Source organism: Gossypium arboreum, chromosome 8, assembly GCF_025698485.1.
Source record: "Gossypium arboreum isolate Shixiya-1 chromosome 8, ASM2569848v2, whole genome shotgun sequence".
In the NCBI taxonomy this organism is placed as follows: domain Eukaryota; kingdom Viridiplantae; phylum Streptophyta; class Magnoliopsida; order Malvales; family Malvaceae; genus Gossypium; species Gossypium arboreum.
Genome location: NC_069077.1, coordinates 134,847,983 through 134,870,339, shown reverse-complemented (window position 1 = coordinate 134,870,339; position 22,357 = coordinate 134,847,983). Strand labels below are relative to the sequence as shown.

The window sequence follows — 22,357 nt, the reverse complement described above, 5'->3', positions numbered from 1 at the left end:
GGGGTCCTGCCATCATTCCTGATATGAAAGAGTTTAGAGATTGCTTGGATTATCTGGATGTTGTTTAATTTTCCATTCAATGGTCCAACTTTTAATCGGACTAACCTTCAAGCTAGGAGTTTATTAGCTAGGTAGGGTACTAATCAGTCCAAGCTGGTTAGCTAGGTAGGGTACTAATCAGTCCAAGCTGGTTGACTTTTTTCCCTCAACCTAGTGTACAGTTTCTTGCACCTGGGGTATCTAACCATTGTTTGCAGAAATTGTAGTTTTCTCCTCCTTAGCCTTTCGAGTTTTTCAACTTTTGGACTAGGCACAAGGATTTCATGAAGACTGTTAGGGATTCGTGGGATTTACCAGTGCGTGGTAATACCATGTATTGTTCGTTTGTTAAACTCAAAAGGCTAAAGCACGAGACTAGAAGTACTGGAAGCAAGGCAGTTAGTAGCTTTGAATTATCTTGATGAGGAGACATTTGATTTGGTAAACTCCTTAGCTAACTCACTCATTTTAGAGGATGTTGATAGAAGCTGTTACAAACAAAAAGCCAAGATGAAATAGATGAGATGAAGATCAAAACTCTGATTTTATCCACCATGTGAAGAATAAAAGATAATCCATCGAAGTCCTTTTTTATGATAATGGGACCAGGTTATATAACTGAGGAGATTATAGGGCTTTATAACGAATTATTGGTGCTGAGGATAAGAAGGTAAATGGTGGTTCAGTAGAACTATTTAGGGACCTTCTGCATTGTCCTATGGGTGAAGAAGGTAAATTGCATTTGGTGAAACTAGTGACCATGGAAAAAGTTAAAAATATTTTTCAGCCCATCTAATGGTTATACCAGGCATGGTCTGTAATTGGAGAGGATGTTTTTGCTACTTTCAGTACAGCAACATTGGTGCTGTGCTTATTCCTAAGGGACAGAAACCTACTCATATTGCTGATCTCAGGCTTATTTCTTGCTCCTCAGTTATATACAAGTGTGTAACTAAGATCCTTGTGAGAAGGTTGACACCTCTTCTGCCTAATTTAATCTCACCAAACTAGAGTGCTTCTATAAAAGGGAGAAGCATATCGGATAATTCTCTTTTAGCGAGGGTATGAAAGAGGTAAAATTACTACTAGATGCGCCTTAAGAGTTGACTTGAAAGTTATTCACTGAGTTGAAGGTTTATTCTTGCTGCTATTGAACTGCCACAACAATCTATTCAACGGATTAAGGCCTGCAAGACTACCACAAGATTTTCAATTGCTTTAAATGGTGGTTTGGTTGGTTACTTTAAAGGGACAAGAGGTATTACGCAAGGTGATCCTGTCACTTTCGGTAACCACCCTCCCAAAATTGTAGGACTTTGAGAGCAAAAGAAAGAGTGTTCATTTTTCATCCAAAATTTCATCGAATTTAAGTGACCCATCTGTCTTTGCCGATGGTTTGCTTATCTTTTTACAAGGATAAAACAGACTCTGTGGTGGGCATTTGGCGTATTCTTTCTAATTTTTTTCAACTTTCCGGGCTTCAGTTAAACGTTGAAAAAAATGAATTTCTAATTCAGAGTTCCATTGATTTCAAAGGTAGTCAGTCGCCAATGAAATATCTTGTTAGTTTTCTAGTTACAAGGAGAGTTTCAGTGAAGGATTGCTTGCCTTTGTTGGAGAGAATCAGCCCTAAGATGACTACGTAGGCTTAGGTGGGAGAATACAATTGATTCAGTATCTTTTGTGCCAACACTCCATTTTACCTAAAACAATTTCTTAAAAGCTCAACCAAATGCGTACTTTTTTTTTTTTTTGAGGGCGGATGATAATTAAGACTCGACTCAAGGAGCAAGGGTAAGTTGGAAAAAGAATTGTCCTAAAGGTGAAGGTGGCCATAAAACGAAGGACCATCATCATTGAAATAGAACTTGTATTATCCAACATATAACAAACATTTTGATAGGATATGGATTTCTTTGGATTGCTTGGATCAAAGAGTATTTGCTCACAAATTATATTTTAAGAAGGTTCCATTAAAAGGTAACACCAATTGGAGTTGGAAGAAAACTGTAGAACTTAGAGAGGAAGCAACAATCATATTAAGAAATTACAAGTTAAATAGGGAGAATATTGCTATGTCCAAAATTTGGGAAATGGTCAAGCCTAAAGTTAAGATTGTATAACATAGGATTTGTTTGATATACATATTCCAACACATTCTTTCACCGCTTGGATGGCGATTCTAGATTCCAACCAATAAGAGGATGATACGGCGGTGTGGTCACTGCTTTTATTGTCATTATGAAACCCAAAATAAGAAACATCGCAGAATGCACATTCGAAAAAAAAAAAGTGTGGAACATGTTTAGCTTTTGTGCTGTGCAGAGGACTATGTTAAACTGGCAACTTGAATTTGGTTGGATTTTTAACAGACACAAAGGTAAAGCTCCAATCCTTCTAAAATTGACCGGGAGTGCTTTTGCGGGGGAGAAACAAAAGGAGGAGATTCTTAAAAGCATTAAAGGAATGATTAGCTTAAGTTTTCAAGGCAAGAACAGACTGTAGATAATTTGTGTTTGGCTTGAAACATTTTGGAATAGGTAATTTTATTTTCTATACATACAAAATAGTCTGTGTTGACAGTTTTACGGCTTTTGCTGTTTCATTGGATTACAAAACTTATCCAAAAAATAACAATAATAGTGACATGTGAATACTTATTACAAAATCTACTACCGCGCAGAACATTTGGATTCAAACCAATTAATTAATCAAATCTTAATTACTCTTTTAAAAATAATTTTTTAGTATTAAGCTTTTAGGTTAATAGACTCCACAACGGAATATAACAAGTATGAAATTTATTTATATAATTTTTTTTTTTACTAAACCTTATAATATATTTATTAAACCCTCAATCCGTTTAGCTATTAAATTATTCAGATGTCAACCAAATAAAAGATGTCTATAATAAATCTAAACTTCTAGAACAAAAAGAAACTTCAAAAATATAAAGATTATAAGCATACTGTTATTTACATCTGATAAATTTCTTTTTCATATCTAAATAATTGATAAAAGAAAATTTAGAACTCATACCGAAAGCTGACCAAAAGTAGGATTAGTTAACCAAAATTAATTCAATTTTTGACTAAATTATGCACACCCCTTCGAAGAGAGGAAGGCCGATTTCTTAATCAGACAATTCCCCTCGGGAACAAGGGGCAAAAAACACATGGGCTTTACATTATTATAACGAAGCTATGGGATTAGAAATTGATAATCCTAATATTCTGTAAAACAGACCTTATCGAAGAACATACAAAAGCTTTAAGATATTATTTTCGAGGACTAAACAGAAACTCGTTTTTACCACAAGCTTACCATCCTGCAATTATCCAATAACACAATTAAAAATAATAATTCACCGCCAAATTCATCTATATGTGTTATTCACAGTTTACACACATCTAATCCGTTGAAGGGGACTCTAAAACAGAATGTTTGACACAGTAATTTTATGACACTACACTTCTAGATTTCGCACCAATGATGGTAACTCGAATAATTTAGCAAATATAATTAGCTCAAAAAAAAAAAGTAAAAATAAAGGGCTTTTTCTTTTTTTCTTTTTCTTTATTTTTTTTAACCTTTGAGATGAATGCAAATTTATGTTGTACGCTAAAATGTGGCTTTGACTGTTATTTAAGTAGATTTCTGGAAGTAGGGATGAGAATTCATGATGTTTAGATAGACTCGGTAATAAGACAGCAACAAGTGCTGCAGAACACATTTAACTTAAAACAACTTAAAAAGAAGAAACAAACAGGCATACCAGATTCACGAACAACCAAAACACCGACTAATGGAGAACAGACTAGATGGTGGCTCCGGTGATGGCTCCAGTTCTGGCTTCTTGCGAGGAAGATGCTTAAAAAATGCTTTTACCGCTCCACTCACCCCATCCTCATTCTCCATTGCCTTGGCAAGTTCAACAGCTTTCTCTTTAACCTGAGATATCTCATGAGTGAGATTGTGGAAAATTTAAAATATATATATTTTTAACCTTGTCTTCTAAAAATAAACAAGGCATTAATTGTTGAATCAGTTTTCATCTGTGCTTCAGTTCACTTATATCACTTAAACGAAATCTAACTCGATGTTTCTTGAAATTTGATTTATACAATCCCAGCTTGGTGGAGATAGGTATTATCAAGAAGAGAGACATTGAACTCTCTTTTGAGTTACTCAAATCCAAAATGATGTTCGGCATCAAACAAACAACCAAAAATAGATACAAACGTATAGCTGCTTGTAGAAACTCCCTACAATCGATCTTTACTAGAACATGATAGCAATAGATCCTAACTACAGCCCCTCAACCTAAATACTCGGAGTCCTCATTCTTTTAAAGTCTCTTTTACTAATATGACCTTCCAAAGAAGCATGGAAAAAATCCTGGACAACTTAAACATACCTATCTCAAGCATATTTCCTAAGTAAAGTAACCCTCAACTCAATAGAAAAATGAAAAGAAAAACCGCCAACGGATTATGGATTATTAAAAAAAAAAAAGGAAGGGGCAAGACTAAACGGCTAAAATCTAAAATGGCAAAGCAAATGTAGATTGAACAAATAAATTTGGCATCTCAAATTCATAATTACCTTTGGGTCTAGCATGAATTTTATTGCATCAATCAGCTTGGGAAGTGAGAATTCATCAATCGGAATTGGTGCAGGTCCCACTCCTCTAGCATGCACTCGATCTCCCCAGAAAGGTTGATCACCAAAAAATGGCACAATGGTCGTTGGGCACTAAATTTGAGGTGAAAAAAGTATGGATCAAGATACGAGAGGACATCAAATGAAACCAAACGCACATCATCATCAAACCAGACATACAAGACAATGTATGCACCTAGTCATGGAACAAGAAGTAGATAAACTAACAGCAAAGATGTAAATGTTTGTTCTTACCGCAGCTTTAAGACCGGCAGCTGTTGTTCCAGCACCACCATGGTGAACCTGAAAGCAGGGAAAAAAAAAAAATAAGGTTTTGCCATTCAAAACCAAATAGGAGAGAAAGAGGAGGGAAACAACTTGAAGGGGAAAAACAAAGTAATATCACACTATATTATTCAGACTTAGGGGCGAATGTTAGATATAAATATGCATACGAATATGTTCAAATTTTTTGAAGTTTTTCCATGTATTTGGAGGATCCTTGAAGGGTGACATCCTCATTTCCATATTCTCATACATGTCAGAGACAGGTGTTGGTACTTCAAGAAAATGAACATAGAAGCACATCGACATCAAAAATTGTAAGAGATCCAATTAAAAATTTGATTAATCAGCATGATCAAATACTTGCATAGCCTCATATTACACATAAGCAGGTTATACTCCGGTAATTTAGTTTCTACATTATGTGTTACTAGCACCACTCAGCTTCTGCTCTAATCTTGTATCATGACCTGCACTACCCTTGAATGCCAAGCTTAGTTGACATACCATTATGTTATTGAGCACCCACCATACCTTAGATATCCATCAATGTATTTAAATACCACCAAAATATCTAAAAGTGTAAAGTATAGGCAGATATTTGTTCAAAGTTCTTAAAAAAATTTATTAAACACCACCAATTTGACCTCACCCAGAAACCCTAATCTTTGCACACATTTCCTCTAGGATGAAAAAAGGTTGCCTCAGCTGGCGTCCATCACGAAAAAGAAAAGTGTTTTTCCAAAAATAATAACAGTCATGTTATGATGAAAAGAGCTGATATGTGAAGTTTGAGGAGCTAACCAAAGTGATAGTAGTTTCAAAATATTTAGAAACTTTTTTCCCTTTTTACAAGACAAGAAAAGGGGGAGGGCTGCAACTTTGCAAACTTCCAATGTTGAACTTGTAATCAATTCAGACAACTAGGACAGGAATACAAGACAGAAAACATTCCGACAATAGCTCTCAAAGAAACTTTTACTATAAGCAGCATTCCATGCCCATTCTGAGTGAAAAGAAGTCAAACCATGCATTATAACCACTATATAGAATATGATTATGAATAAAGATGCTAAACAGGTTGAACAAAAAAAGCAAAGATGCTAAACAGATATAATGAGAAAGAATCCCCATAAAAGCAGTACTCTAGTAATGGACTCACCACAGCCATGCATTGCAAGAACAGCCAATCATGAGGGACGTTGTCCAATAAGTAAACAGAGTCCTTGGGTTCTGCCACTGAGAATAAATGGATAAAAAGCTAAGAAAGTATTGCACAGGAGCACTAGGATAATAATAATAAGTAAAAAGAAAAAAACTTACAGCTACCAAGGCCACCCCAGCCTTTATTAATGATACCCCTCTGCCCCGTTTGTTCCAATGCATCGACAATTATTTGGGTCATTTTTTCTGGTTCTTGAACAGGCTGACATGAGTAGAAGGAATAGTACAAAAAAGATCATATACATAGAAAAAAGTAAAAAGCATAAATAAGGTCAAACAAGTGAGAACAGTATCCGAGAGCAACCAACCAACTTAACTGTGATATTAATTCACTATAATTAGGGTAAAAATCTATTTTTAGGGTCAATGTGATGGATCTCTATTCGAAACGAGGGAAAAGAATCAAATGATGCAGTCATTTATCACATTCATTAGCCTTGGCTTTATAATGGCAACACAAATAAGTCATACAAAACTTGCTGGAAAACAGATCTTTATCAAATCCTATGCTTAACAAAATGGACAAAAATGCCAATTCCCTAGGAACACCAACAAAGGGTTCTAAATTCTGTCGTACTTTTCTATTTCAACCCTAGTATTCTTGCTCTAAGAATTTTACTTCTATTTCAACCCTAGTATTCTTGCTCTAAGGATTTTACTTCTATTTTAACCCTAGTATTCTTGCTCTAAGGATTTTACTTTGCTCCATCAAAATGGTATAATTGATGAGAATAAGTAGCAACCATATTAAAGCAGAAATATAAACAAAAAACTTCAAAAAAATTGGATCTCAGCCCACAACAAACAAAATATAGTTGTGTCAGGAACTTTTGACACATTCATCGGAGAAGAGCTACTTCAAAGGATTACACAAGGTGGTCAATGAATGTTTAGGACTCACAACATTATAGCTTACTCAGTAAACAAAGAAGCAATGCAATTTCTGGTTGCAACATAAAGGTGCTGGCAATTTCAGTACATAAGTTATGATACAAAATTCTACTACTATTTATGAATTTCAGCAGCTTCCCTAACTAACATACTTCAGATGTCTGGAAGAATACAGTTTAGAAAACCTCAACATAAGAAATTAAAAAAAAAACCTTTCTGTATGAAGAAGATAGAAAAAGAAAACAAGCAGGAAATGACCAAGCACGGTAGATTTAAGGTTTAGATTTCAAGAGAAATGCTTTTGTAAAGCCAAAAACTCCTTAACAATTTAATCAACATTGAAAACCAAGTCCTTAGCTTTGATTAAAACGGTTGTGAAAAAATTTATGCAACCTAAAATTCTTAATCTATCTCACCATGACAACATGTTACTTAATATCTTGATAGATATATTAACCAGTAAAAGGAGAGGAACCCATCTCTAGAGACCAAACTTAATATGTAATCTTTGCCCAAGGCCAGCTAGCATTGTATTTCAACTCTAACATAAAACCCCTTAGATAAATCCTAGATTTCATGTAATTAGTGGTCCCCAATATGTTTTTATTGTATAAAATGAGCAATCATTTTGTTCTTTGCAGATTAGGTTTACTAAGCACATCATAAGTAAAACACATTTTGATCCTTTGAAATTTTATCCGAAAATATTTTTCACAGTAAGGTACCTCCACAGACCACCAACTTCTATTGTTTCTGGAAATAAATTCAGGCATTTTCCATTACAGTTCCATATAAGTTTTATATGGTAGCACTAGAAGGGCACTGATAATTAAGAACGAAATATATAGATTAACAGCATGTCTCCAAGCTAGTAATTGTGGACCATGCCCTCCACACAACAAGGGTCTCAACTTATTGTAAACATAAAATATGAGAGAAAGAGAGAGAGAGAGAGAGAAACCCTAGACAGGGAAACCAATTTGACTAGTAACCATTCATTATATACTCAAAAATGTTTTGGGATTTATATTAATAAATAATATCACACTTATAGTTGGAGCTCACAACTCACAATGCAAAGAAAACCTTAAATTCTCAAGTAGCTACTGCTATTAATATCTGCTACTTAATAGGGAAAACTAACTCACAAACTACAGCAGAATATAGCAAATGATAATGAGAAAAGAAATCAAACTCACAAGGCTACCAAATCCAATATAAATAGGCTTTGGACCAGCTTCAAGCCACTTTACGAGTGATTCAGGAGGTTCATAATTTGTTGCAAGATCAAGAAAGCAAAAGCCTACCACGTCAATCTTAGGTCCCCAATCTGAAGGAGAAAAATGAAAGTGTAATCCTTCTGTTTGAGAAATTCTTGCTAGCATGTATGGTCATAAGAATATATTGTTTCTTCTAAAAAGACATCCTCCTGCTTTAATACATAAATCGAGAGAACATGAACTGAAAAATGAAATAAAATTAACTCCAAGATTATTAAAAACCCAGAGTTAATTCTGTTTGAGTTTTGCACACTACAAGTAGACTTATACCAACCACTACCTTTAGGCTTAGGAACAAGGTGAGGACTCCATATATATCCATGTGGCACATCAGAATCAGAGCCTTGGGAACCACTCAAATATGTGACTGGTCGCAGCTTCAGCTTTTTCTTTCTAAGATCATTTATCATGTCCCGTATCCCGAGCCAAATCATTGAATCAACAATTTGATAAGAAAGCTGCAGCAAACACAAACAAACAAGATAAGAAAAGGAGAACAAAAGAATAAAATGATACATATGAATATACTTTGTAGAGCTCACTCGATATCCAGCAGGTTGCTTCACACGGGACAAAGGGTGTGGAAACTCACTTGTTGGCCTGGAGGAAACAATAATGGATTGTGCAAAGCAGTCTAAGAGTGCCCATTAAACCATGTAATAGAACAACAGACTGATACAAAACAAGAAATGGCAATTGTAAACTGCTAGCTTTGGAGATGTTAAAGCAACATCTAGCTTAGCTATAGATAATATTACCCAGACAAGACTTACGTCCATGGCATCGTGAAAAATATATGAATTGGTACTTTCAATGCCTCTGCCACATGGGTATGTCCTAAACAGCATTGACAAAGTTTCTATCAGAATATTTAACCAATATATTGAACATGAATAAAACTAATATTCCAGAAACAATTTACAATGCATAACTGCAAGAATAAACAGTACATTAAGAGAAATCTTCACATTCTCCCACCAGAATCTTTTCTTGAATATAGACAACTGGGAGGCTTCATTAGATATTTACCTTCTTCTTTTTTTTTTCGAAAAGTCATTAGGAATCTACTTGTTCCACATCACGGCTATGATTTATGCATAAACTTTCACTACACCAGGATGCTAAAAGCAGGGTGCTAAAAGAAAAAATCTAAATATGATAATCTATACTGCCAAAAGCCCTTTACATATTGTATGTATCGTAAATAAATGCAAAGATCCATAATAAGTAGAAACCAGAACAACAAGTCTTAGAAAACCACAATATCTCCATTATTCAGATCCATAAATGCATACTTAAGCAAGAGTACATGTCCATTCAAGAATATATGGCCATATATGAAGAGAGAACACCATTATAACTTGAGAAGTAGTAACATCTAACCATATGCTGGAGGGTTTGCAATGATTGCATCTGCCTTAAAAGGGATAGCAGAATCAGGGTCAGGATCTTTGCAAGCTGGAAGCAAAGAGTAGATGATTTCCTTTATTTGGTTTCTTTGAATAGGAATCTCAGAAGGCCCTGATGGCAAGAAGCCTTTATTTTTAACCATATCTGCTCAGGGAAAAAAATTGAAGGAAAAGGAAATCATTAAGAAGCCCTGCAGGACATCCGAACTTTTAACAACTAATCACATTCAATTTCATTCATATATTGCTTCGAGCATACTGAACATCTTCAACTTAACATCTACATTATTCTTTTTTTTGAAAAGTAACTTAACACCTACATAGTTTATATGAAGCTTTGTTATTGACAAACTTACAAATAACAAGAAGGTTCAGTAATCAGTGCTACTGCTGCAAAAACGGATGAAAAATGTCTTGCAGTTATTTATGTGTTAAATGCTTAGCAAGGCACTAACTTTAATTACATATAGGAACCATCTCAAAACAATCTAATCAGAATCCCTAGAAGATTGCACCAGAAAATCATCAAATAATGTGTTAGGTACATACAACCAGCAAGAACTTTAGGATCTCCGCCTAATGGATAGAACTCAAGTCCGGCAGTCAGCACAAAGTCTTTGAAATTTGAATGAGTTGCCAGCCTTACACGATGACCATAGTCCTGCATGCAAAACATCCTTTTGAATGGTAACATTTTAAACAAACAATAATCCTGCGTGACCATAAAATTGTTTCACTTCCTTTTTTTTTTTTTTTTTTTGGTGCAATGCAGTATCCATGTAGTTGCCAACAAGGTTTCAAAGGAACATATAACTATTAGAAAAACTGAAAAACTGGTACTGCATAAAAACCATCTTTTGCACTAAACCCTAAGAAAAAAGGCTCCAAAACCTTTAAATATCTCATTTTTAATATAAAAGACAAAACTAATTCAGAGCAATTAAGACACTGACAAAGAAAGAAAATCATCCAACACTCTCCATTTCACAAGTAATGATACTGATCCCAGCAAGCAGCACTTTGATCCTGATCAAGCCAGCAAACTACCTAAATGATCATCACCAAGTGCAACACTTCCAGTCTATAAGTAAACTGCTCATAAAGAGCCTGTTTTCTATGGACTATAACAGATTTTTTAATCTAGTTTACCCTAAGTCAATGTGAGTAGAAAGAAGCAATCCCTGGCTCAATCTTAAATATAGAGAATTCGATTTTAATATATAAATAGAGAAAGATATAATTAAAACAAACAAGAGCAATAATTGAGTCCTCAAATTTCAACATAGTAATTTTGGTTGAAATTGCTCCATTTTTTATTTACAAGCATGTTAACAGAAGCCCAAACAAGGTTACAGAAAAGTTAAAAGGCTATAAGCAAACCAAGAGTTTAGCTAAATAGCAAAAATGAAACACATAAAAACAAAATATTCCTAACCTGGAGACGTTTTCCAATCGCAATAAATGGCTGCACATCTCCACGTGTGCCAACTATAAGCATCACTATTTGCAACGGAGGAATATACTGAAGTTCCGTTTCAAGTGACTCTTCTTCAGCAACTTCAGTATATACGTCTCTCTGTCCACCACCAAGAGCATGGGGTTCAACATCTCCAGGGACCTCAAACTCCACAGTCCCATCATCTTTCACAGTAGCTATTCTGTTCAACAAGTTAAGCTGCACGGATTTATAAGATTTATAGCATTGTCAGTTGTGCACCTCAAGTAATCAAGCTGTCACAGTAATCAATAAACCACTCATCAAGCAACATGTAAGAATACTGCTGTGGACATAGGACTCTTGGGAGAAGTTAGGCAGGACTTAAAATAAAAGAAGCTGTGTTTGGTAGGAATTTATTTAATTATTGTATTCTCTATTTAATAAAACCTAAGCAGAATTTCGGTCAAAAAACCCTACGCTCCAACAAGTCCTAAGGTTTTGGTCTCCCTTTGACAAGCTGAGCTATCAATCACAGTCGATCTAGGAACTGAGATAAAGGGAAGGCAATTGATTTCGACTTCCCCATCAATCGTCCAGAGACATAATAATATTCACGTATTCTTAACAAGTTGGCATCAAAGCCTACCACAGTGCGAGCTTCTATGAAATCCTTGGTGGATGTGCCGATCTGAAGAACCATATAAACCACTACCTCCAGTTAATGAGTCTCCAAATGCAAGAACAAGTGAAAACCCTACTCTATAGTTTGAGAAAATCAACAATTAGCGATGGTCACACAAGCAGTACTGCAACACAACTAGACTACGTGCCCTTTCCACCAACTATAGGAAGAGACACAACCGCAGCCCCACTGGGAGGGATGGTTAAGTAAGAATTAGCTAACGTACACAAAATTTCTCAAAAGCTTAGGATGCAAGCAAGACAAGGTGTTTGTGCGTTAAAGAAACTGAGGCATCTTTTATTCTTGTCAATAGACATTAATGATGAAATCCTTCAAACTAACCAGATGCCTGCTTGACATGGCCCGGTTTTAAAACCTACTTCCAACTCAACTACTACATTAAGTCATACTTTTCTGCTCCTTCAAAGGTGCAGTCCACTTTTATCAGATGATAGAATACAAGAAGCACTCCATCACATCATTTTCAGTCTCTCTCTGTTGTCTCCCTTTTAATGTTGAAACAATCCTTGCGCACACCAACCCAAACTAAATCGCGATTTAGATAGTGTTGATGTTGACAAGGATGGCAATTTCTCCCTTCTTGTGTAACAGGGAATCTTATTCTTTTGGTAAATGATGGGACTGTTTCTATCATGTCATCAGCATATCCATCCCACGACTGTCAGGTGCTTGAAATGATTTTTAAAAAAATTCCAGCATATTGAGCACTATATGTCACGTATTCATGCTTACAAATACAACATCATATACTAGAGGAATGCAATTTAGCACTATTTGTGATTCAAAATCCTTAAGCAATCATCCATCTAGAAGAAAACAATTTAAACATTCCTCTTCAAGTTCAACCATTAGTTATTTAATGTTTCTATCAAGAACTTATATGCATTTTGGTATTTAAATGTTCTTCACTTAGAATAATCAATATAATGGAATCATTCTCCAAAAATATCTAAAACTAAAATAACACTCATGCAGCAAAGAGTTATTTTTTGTTTTATAAATATAAATTGAGACATTAGGAAATCATACAGGTGATTCATCCAGAGAACTTAATACCTTCTGTTGGGCAGGTAGATTATTGTCAAAAATCTGAGCTGCCTCTTCAGCAAGTATGTTCCGATGCCTTTGCGCTTCATTTTTTGGAATTTCCAGTTTACGCTGACTTGAATCCAATTTTTCAATGTTTGAAATACCCACAGGCGATGTTCCAACCTCTGAGTAACTTCTACGAATAGTGCCTGAATGTAGTAAGAAATATATATAAGAAATTTAAGCCTCTATATAACAAAGAGAAAATAAAGAAAAGCTCAGTTACAGTATTATTCCTCTGAAAGCTTAGAAGCAGGAATAAGGCCCCCTCAACAGAAATTGCAAAACTTTCCCAACTATAGTTTTCCGCTAACCTTGATTCTACCAACTATAGGCACTCAACTCCTTGTATACTGCTATATCCAAACGGAAAATGGGGGAAAATACATTTTTTGACATTTTATCCAGCAATTCTCACATGTACCGAACCTATTCAGGTTTCAACGACATTGAAGCATTTGAACATCTGTTCTATGTAACCTAAAGTAAAAAAGTTTCTTCTAACTTCATTAACACGGAATTTTTAACTGATGGCAGCATTTTCTCAAATTGAACATAAATAACAGAAGCATAAATATCAACCCATCCACATTTGTGCTTGTCTGTGTATTTTTATGTGTCTATGTGGATATCCATCAGCATTGGAGTTCCAATCTATAAAAGGAACTCTTATCTTCCAAAATGATAGATGTTCTAAAGGAACTACAAAGGTGCTTGGTCTTAAATTTAACTTACCTCCACCTTGACACCTTGCTATCACCTTCAAACTTAGCTAAAATAGACCTGATATCAACGCATACTTTATAGCTGATTCTATTGAATAAGCCACACCAAATGAGTACCAGGATCTCAAATTGGCACTCCAAAAAATATTGATATCACGCCTATTAGCCAAACTTGCATGAAGGCAGACCTACATGATGTAGCCACCATCAAAAGTCCTTGACAGTTAGACTATTTAAAACATCCAATAGAAAAGTCAATTCTTTTTATTACCTAAACATCACCAAAAATTCCTCCTCCTTTTTTACTAACAATACCCCAGTCAGATATGTGGATGAAGCAACAGATGTGACAAACTGACAATACACTTGCTTTCCTTTTTATCCATTGCATAACAGGAAGTACAGTCTAACTGCAAGACTAATGTTGTTCACCATATAAAGGAAAGCAAACTTCTAAAATAGAAGGAAATAGAAAAGGAAAAGAAGAACGATACAAGATAATTGGGTTTATCATTTACAAGTTAAGTTTGGAAAATAAGACGGGTGAAAGGCAGTGTTCTTCCTCAATCCATGCTTAGAACATCTAATCCGTCACAAATACAGAGGAATGAAAATACAAATTTTACATCATTAAAATAATATATTATATTTGACATTCAATCTCAATCCTTCCCTTCGCTTTTATTTCCTTCCTATAAACTTTCTCGTCTTGTTCCTAGTTCCCACACCCTTTCCCCTTTCTTTTCTTACCCTTTTACTTCTCTCCTGTCAACGGTCAGGCATAACGCATATCCCTGATGTACTTTTCTATACACAAGTCACTATTATTTTCCCGAGGAAAGATCCAATATAAACTTCAATTTTAAATCTTTTAGTGCATAAGCCAGCAATGAACTGTTCTTCCAGATAATACAACTCAATGAAAAGCAAAATACACTATCAAATTTAACAAAAATGAAATGAAAGGTCCGAGAAAGGCATTAGGCAAGTAGAACGCCGAACATAAAAATTCAAAGATAAGAGAACAATAAATTTGAGGAAGTCAAAATCAGGTCTAAATTTCAGTTAAAATTGACCAAAGGTAATTTGAGGAAGTCCAGAAACAAACTGTGCAACAAAACGCTCGGATTTTGAATCCTATTGCTAAAGCGGAACGAAGTTCATGAAGAGAACTTAACGCACCGGACGACTCGGCGCCACCGTTGTTCATTGCACTGCGATCAACTCCAGCGCGAGAATCATCGCCACTAGCGGCTTCCAGGGAATCTCTGCTACTATCCATCTGTTTAGCATCGATACATATTTCTTGCTCACTTTTCACTGGAACCTCCACGGAAGAAGAAGATGAAGAGGCGAAGGACGAGTTCCGGCGATGCTCCGGCGACGGCACCATCACCGAATCCGGAGAACTCACTCGAGCAACGTGGAAAACTCCTTGCTCGTTCTCCAGATCTACTCCAATTCGTAGAACAAAAGTGTATCTCCTGGTCTGAGAAGCGCTTGGATGCCGAGAATCTCCTTTCTCGCATAAATATTTTTTCTGGAAACCTATATATATGGAGAGAGAGCACTATCGAAAGCGTAGGGCATGGGTCTGCAAAACCAGAAATATTTGGTTGCGGGGCTTCCTCATCAGACGACACGTAAGCAACCCGCCTGTCTGAACTCTGTAGGGATATTTCGGTCAAATCCTGTCCGATAATATTAAATGAAATACCAACAAAAATAATAGAAATTTTTAAAAACCAGCTTATATGTGGATAAAAATTATAGAAAATATATTTATCATTAAATTTAAATATTTAACAACTCTTTGAAATTCTGAGCAAGAAAAATCAAAAATCGACTCAAACTACTGTATTTGAACATTTTATAATATGTAAATAAATTATGGTTATTCGAAAATTGAATTAAATTTCATTTTTATTTAATTTATAATTAATTTTAATTATTATAATAAAAATATATTTAAAATGAAAAAATTTAAAACTTCTTGAAAATTTATTATTTTAGAAATATTTATGAATTTTTAAAAAATATTTTTAAATAATATTTAAAAGCTATAAAACAAAGATCATTTTGTTTAAATCTAAAAATTCGAACTAATAAGCTGAACCGATTGACCCGAAATATGATAGATGATTCAAAAAATTTAATCAAACCGAACTATTACCACCGCTACCTTGGAGTAGTTATTGAGCTTTCTTGTTTGAACCGAACCAAACTAGTTCGATCTAGAATAAATCAGGATATCAACTTAAAGAGTGACAAAAAATTGATTGATAGATGAATTGATACGAATCAATTAGATTAAACTAAAAAAGATTGAATCAGTAGTTGAAACAAATTTTATATTTTTTATAATTTATCTAAGGTTCAAATCTTGGTATCAATGAAGAAAACGGAATTTTGGTATTGTGATTGAAATAAAATTTAAAAGTTTGGAAGGATAAAGGTGAAAAAATTATTTAAAAATGACTTAAATTGAATACTTTATAATTGAAAGAGACTAAAATTGTTATTACCTCATTTAATTAAGACAGCCAAAACTTATGGCTGCCCTTAGTCATACCTTTTTCTCGTATTGTATATTTAAGTAGCTTTTTAAAGATTTTATATAAATTATTAAAAAGAAAACATAAATATTCTTGCAACAGCAGACGCCGGCTGACAAAATGGAAAATATTCCAATTAAGTTTTTAAAGTTTTAAAATTTTAAATTAATAAAAATTTTAGTCCTTTAAAAATAATAAAAATTAATTTAATCTTTTAAAAATTATAAAAATATAGGCTATTAAAATAGTAAATTTATATTTTTACTATCGTAAAATTACAATTTAATTTCATTGCTTTAAAAAATTTTCTAGCTTCACCCTTGGCAACAATATTTGTTGTTCTTTTCAATAACTTTTAAACATTTCAAATTGAGTTAATTTTCAGTTAATTTATGACATCAACCCAATCAAATATTTTATATCAATATAAATAAAACACAAAATTAGCATGAATATTGAATTTTTAAATTATATAACTATAAATTATCAAAATTTATAAAATAATTTAAACACGATTGTAATTTTATAATATGATGAAATACACATTCACCACACAAATGCATGAAATATCTTGTAATTGTATAAAAATCGTGTGTATTTTATAAAAATAGTTTATCTAACAAATAACATGAAAGAATTATAACTCGTATATATATAATTTATTGTACTAAATTATACTTGAAATATTTTATTTATGTATTAAATTCGTTAATAAAGTTTAGGTTAAACTATGCTACTAGCCCTATACTTTCAGAAGTTATGGATTTAGTCTACATACTTTATTTGATCAAATTTAACCCTTGTTCTTTTTAATTGGTCAATTTTAATCCTTATACTTTTTTTGAATTTCGAAATTTTAGTACTGAATCAAATAGTAGCAGTTAAATTCAATTACTAGTCATGTACCATGTGTATAGTTATAGGATTAGTTTATATTCTCCAATTAGATCATTCTAAATCCCTAAACTTTTTGAATTTTGAGTTTTCAATATTGTTGGAAATGGCAGTCATTAATCCATTAGCTTAAATTTTTAGTGAGTATTATGTGAAAATAATAAGCTGACATAGCATTACACATATGATCAAAGGCGAAGATTGAAAATATTTTTAAGGGGCCAAAATTAAATTGTTATTTTTACGATAGTAAAAATGCAATTTCACTATTTTAATAGCCTATATCTTTATAATTTTTTTAAAGTATTAAATCAAATTTTCATCATTTTTAGAGAGAAAAGTGTAATTTTACATTTACTAATTTAAAATTTAAAAAAAATTAAAGGGCTTAAATGAAAAATTTTTTCATTTTAAAGGGGACGGGACCTCCCCCTAGCTACGCCCCTGCATATGATAATATATTTGCGACATCAAATTTTGAAAAAAGTATAACTTAATGAATTAAACAATTATCGTTTGACGATGATTAAAATTTGAAAATTTAAAAAGTATAGAGACTAAATCTAATTTTTTTAAAATACGGAGATTAATACTAGAATCTTTATATATTTATACTATTATATTTCAATGAATTTATTTCCTAGTAAAATTTTGATTAGTTGCAAATTAAAGTTGTTCAGAACAAAAAAGAAATACTTTAACATAAAAAGGACATAAAATATCAAAAGTAGAAAAATATTCTCTCTTTAGGCCTTTTGCCTTTTACTTTAGCAACGTAATAGTGCGCCACTAATAAAAAATACTAATAAGAATTTTATTAAAAAACAACAATTTTTAATATTAAAATTTAAGTATTTAATGTTTATTACGATTTTAGTTTATAAATAAAATAAAATTAAAAATATAATAAACTCAATTTTATTTATAAAAATAATCAAAAACCAAAAAAGAAGTGGAATCGTCACTTACGGTAGGTTTAAACTTTTACTATAGGAATCTGGTACTGGTCCACTGATAAATATAATAATAATATGATTTTATTTTCATTTAAAATTAATATTCAAATATTCTTATAAGTGAAAGAGTTTTAATGGCTCAATTTGAAAATCAATTCAACCGAAGTATTTGGACGGTTTATCAAGTATAAGTTTAAAAATTGTGTTTGGATAATTTATGAAATGTAATGTTAAAATTGTGATTCTCGAAACTAAATTAAATTATATTTTTATTAATATACAATTAATTTTATTTTTATTAAATAGAAATAAATATTTTATATTTAAAATGGTGAAAATAATTTAAATATTCTTGAAAATTTATTGCTTTTTAGAAATATTTATGAAAAGAACTTTAAAATTTTATCAAATAATATTTAAAAGTTATGAAGCAAAGTTTATTTTGTCAAAAATAAGTCTAAAAATCTTAAACAAAAAATTAATATGAAAAAACCAAAAGCGAACTGACCCAAATTGAATTTTAATAGATGGTTCAAAAAATTTAATCAAAGTGCTCATGGGTTGAATCAAGTCAGACTTAAGTATGATATTAACATGTTTTATGCTTGCCCAAGCCTAGCATGGTCTAAAATATATGCCTAAAATTTTTCCCAAACTGGTTCATATTTATAAATGGCGAACTTAAACCCATTTTAGGTTTGTCCATATAATTATTTGAAAAAATTATAATTATTTTATTATTTTATTTTAATATTTAATAATTTTTTATTGAATTTTTTATATAGACATCTTAACAATGTTTATATTAGAGTAGTATTATATATTTAATATAAGTTTATTTTTATAAAATTGTTATAAATTACATAATATAAAATATTATAAACTTAAAAACAACTCGGTTCTGGTCAGGCTTGGGCCTTGAATGTTCAAACTCGAGCCCGACTCATATTTTAAATGGACTTATTTTTTGCCTAATTTTCGAGCCTAATATTTTACTAAAACTTTCATAAATTTTAGGCAAACCTTTAAGCCTAGACAAATAACTTAACCCATAAATAAATCTATTGCAAGCAGCAACTTTTATCTTGATTTGCACCATTTTTGTTTTATATACATTTTTTTCAAGTTCTGTTATAATTAATGTGCTTCTTTATATATTTAAAAAACATTTTCTAATCTCAAAATCATAGTTAAATAGAGAAATTGGAAGACTAAATTATTCTTTGTTTTATAGAGAAAGAACTGAGCTTTGCTTTTTCAATTATGTCACGTTGCCTCGAAGATGAAGTCATGCAAATTCTTCACAACTCTAGAATTTGCCTCTAATAAATAGTGAATCCTCTTTCCCCATTAAGTTTTTGATATATTTTTCTAAAAATTGTTAGCATAATAGTTGGTTTTTAGTAGTATAGAAATGGTAATTTTGGAATCTTGATTTTAATGATTAAGTTAATAAATATCATTTATTAATATTTATTAGTCTATTACATAGTTATATTAAATTTTAATATAGTAATTTTATTGATTTAGTGGTTAATTAGTGTACAAAAATTAAATCGTAAAAATTGTAAATTGTAATCGTTATAGATTTTTATTAGATAAATGACTTAAAATGTAACTGAATAGGGTATTATATGGAAAATTAACCACTTTGTAGAAAGTGATAGACAGTTAGTGTGTTTTAATTGAAAACATGTTAATTATAATATTAAATTAATAATAAAATATGATAAAACATAAAATTAAAGGTTATCATCTTTTCCAATTATCCTTCCACTGATTTTTCACCATTGTTAACAGAAAGAAAAGCTTCCAACCATTCAAATTATTCTGCCTTTGCATGTAAGTTCAATCTAAGTCTGTTTTTTTTGTAAATTTTATATTTTCAATATCATTGTAGCTTAATCCAACTAACCTGGGTACTAAATTGTAAAATTGTCAAAGATTTTAAAAGTTTTCATTGATTCTTTTGAAGTTTTTTGGATGTTAAATGGTAGAATTTGAAGCTTAGATATGAAATATAACTATTTTGTAAAGAGAAATTTGTTAGTTTTGAGTACAGAGACTAAAGTGTAATGATTTCGAAATTAGAATGAAATTTCTGTAAATATAGGTGTTTGAGAGCTGTATAGAGGTGTATTTGAAATCGGGATTGTAAAACGGTGCTTAAATGTGAAAGATATGTTTGTTCCAGTTTTAGGAATTACATTGAATAAATTGTAAAACTTTACAAAAATTATGAAAAATAATAATAGGATATCATATGCATTAAATAAAATGTTGTGAGGTAATTAGCACTGATAATTTGAAATGAATTACGATATAGATCAAGAATTGAACCAACCAGTAAATAATCGAAGAAAAGAGAAAATTGTAGATTAGTCCCTAGCACTTCAATTGTTTCTAATCTTACTTGGTAAGTTCATATGGCAGGTTTATATGTATAAATGTATTGTATATATTTGAATTATGAATTTTGGATTGTGTAATTATATTGTTAATGAAACAATTTAGTATACTAAGGTGAGGAAAAGACTGAATTGTAAAAGGTGGTTATGATATGTTAAATTGTGTCCGGATGAACATAAGATAGGATACAATTGGCATGTCAATAGGTTTAGTTGCATGCTTATATGGAATCGCACTTCGATGCAACTGATTTTCACTATTATGTCTACTATTTAGCACTTCGATGCCTACTGTCCAACACTTTGGTGCCTATTGGTGTGGTGTAGTTACTTGCATATCCATATCTATTAATTTGGTTCATCCGGCTAGTTGTTTAAAATGAAATGTATTGACAGATTCTATGTTATGAATGGAAATGGATGTGTTTAAACAAATAATTATTACATATGATTGGATTGAGTAAATGTTTGACAGATTTGATGAAATGATATTGAATTATATTGTACTGAGTGAATTGATAGGTATATGATTGTATACGAAATGCTCACCATATGAATGTGAAATGTTGTGACAGAACTTAGTTAAATTGGTAGTTTCAGTATGCTTAATTATGAATTGAAGTAAGTTTAACGTTTAAGTACCTATGAGCTTACTAAGCATTAGTAATGCTTACTTTGTTTCATTTTCTATTTTTTGTAGTTGACGTTTTACGGAACTTGGTAAATTGGATCACCCCAGAGCTCACACTACCCAACTTCAGTCTCGATAAATCTCAAATTATTCTAATTTCGGTTATGTGGCATGTATTTAGGTTTCTAGATTAGATACATGTTGAATTTGGACAAGGATGTAAAGGTCCATATAGTATGCCTATTTTGAATGTGTTTATGGTAAGTTATGTATGAAGCATTTTGAATGGCTAATTTGAATGTGGTTGTTTTGGTATGAAATTGTGATGGTAACACATGTTAATTAGTATATTTGAATTGAATGTATGGTATAGAATGGTACCAATTTAGTTGAATAACTTGTAATGTTGTTATAACCTTGTTACTGTATTAGGGCCATTATGACATATTGGTTAGTTATTTAGGAGGTTGATATATGTATGTTTTGGCTTGAAATAAGTAAGTTTTGATCAAGTTTAGGATTTGTAAAAAAATGCATTTTTGAGTTATTGGTAAGTGCTAAAAGTAACATATTTAAACCTCATTTTTAATGCATTTTTGGGTGATTATTCGATTTTAATAGTGAATTTTATGCTCCTAATCCTTTAAATTTGGTTTTTAATGCTTACTAGAGCACTTGGGAGCAAAAGAAGCGAAAATCGAGCAAAAACCAGAGCGTTAGAGCAAGCTGCAAGAGCCACATGGGCTGAACCATTCCACACAGCCAAACCACATGGTCATGTGACCCACAAGGACATGTGGTAGGCCATGTCGATTTCACGGAATTACACACCGAACAATGAAAAATCGTGATTTTAGGTTTTTCGGGTAGTCTAAGACGTATATATGACAAAAAAAAAAGATGAGAGAAAGTCGTCATAAAATATTCAAGAAAACAACTCAAAAAACACCATTGAAGCCAACTTTGAAACAGATTTCCGTCAAGATTTAGGAAGTTATCATGAGTTTATTTATTTCTTTCGGTTATACTGTATCTTGGATGTTTCTATTTTTTAGCATGAACTAATTTTCTAAATACCTAAAAGAGATGAACCCTATGATGGATTCTATCATTTGATTTTTATTTTACTTAATAAATACTGTAACACCCCTATCCCGTATCTGTCACC

At 32.1% G+C, this 22,357-nt stretch overlaps 1 protein-coding gene across 2 annotated transcripts; it reads right to left on the bottom strand.

Moving 5' to 3' along the window:
- Positions 1 to 2,961: 2,961 nt before the first annotated feature.
- Positions 2,962 to 15,370, bottom strand: LOC108469732 (sterol 3-beta-glucosyltransferase UGT80A2-like). Of its 2 annotated transcripts, XM_017770748.2 has the most exons (15): positions 14,928 to 15,369; positions 12,988 to 13,169; positions 11,226 to 11,465; positions 10,340 to 10,451; positions 9,765 to 9,935; positions 9,155 to 9,218; positions 8,924 to 8,981; positions 8,662 to 8,839; positions 8,301 to 8,431; positions 6,310 to 6,412; positions 6,149 to 6,225; positions 4,957 to 5,004; positions 4,645 to 4,794; positions 3,815 to 3,990; positions 2,962 to 3,367 (listed from the first exon to the last, which is right to left on the bottom strand). In XM_017770748.2, the coding sequence occupies exons 1-14, from the start codon at positions 15,136 to 15,138 to the stop codon at positions 3,820 to 3,822; spliced, it is 1,896 nt and encodes a 631-aa protein (XP_017626237.1). In that variant the 5' UTR covers positions 15,139 to 15,369; the 3' UTR covers positions 2,962 to 3,367; positions 3,815 to 3,819. The 2 variants fall into 2 exon arrangements, with proteins under 2 accessions (XP_017626237.1, XP_017626236.1); XM_017770747.2 differs by having other exon boundaries at positions 2,962 to 3,990; positions 14,928 to 15,370.
- Positions 15,371 to 22,357: the final 6,987 nt, after the last annotated feature.

Excerpts from the sequence above, each read along its gene's own strand:
- LOC108469732 (XM_017770747.2), bottom strand. The coding sequence starts at position 15,138 with ATGGTGCCGTCGCCGGAGCATCGCCGGAACTCGTCCTTCGCCTCTTCA. Across the intron at positions 8,982-9,154 it reads TTTTTCACGATGCCATGGAC|GCCAACAAGTGAGTTTCCAC; the intron begins GTAAGTCTTGTC and ends TGTTTCCTCCAG. Across the intron at positions 5,005-6,148 it reads TCTTGCAATGCATGGCTGTG|GTTCACCATGGTGGTGCTGG; the intron begins GTGAGTCCATTA and ends CCCTGCTTTCAG.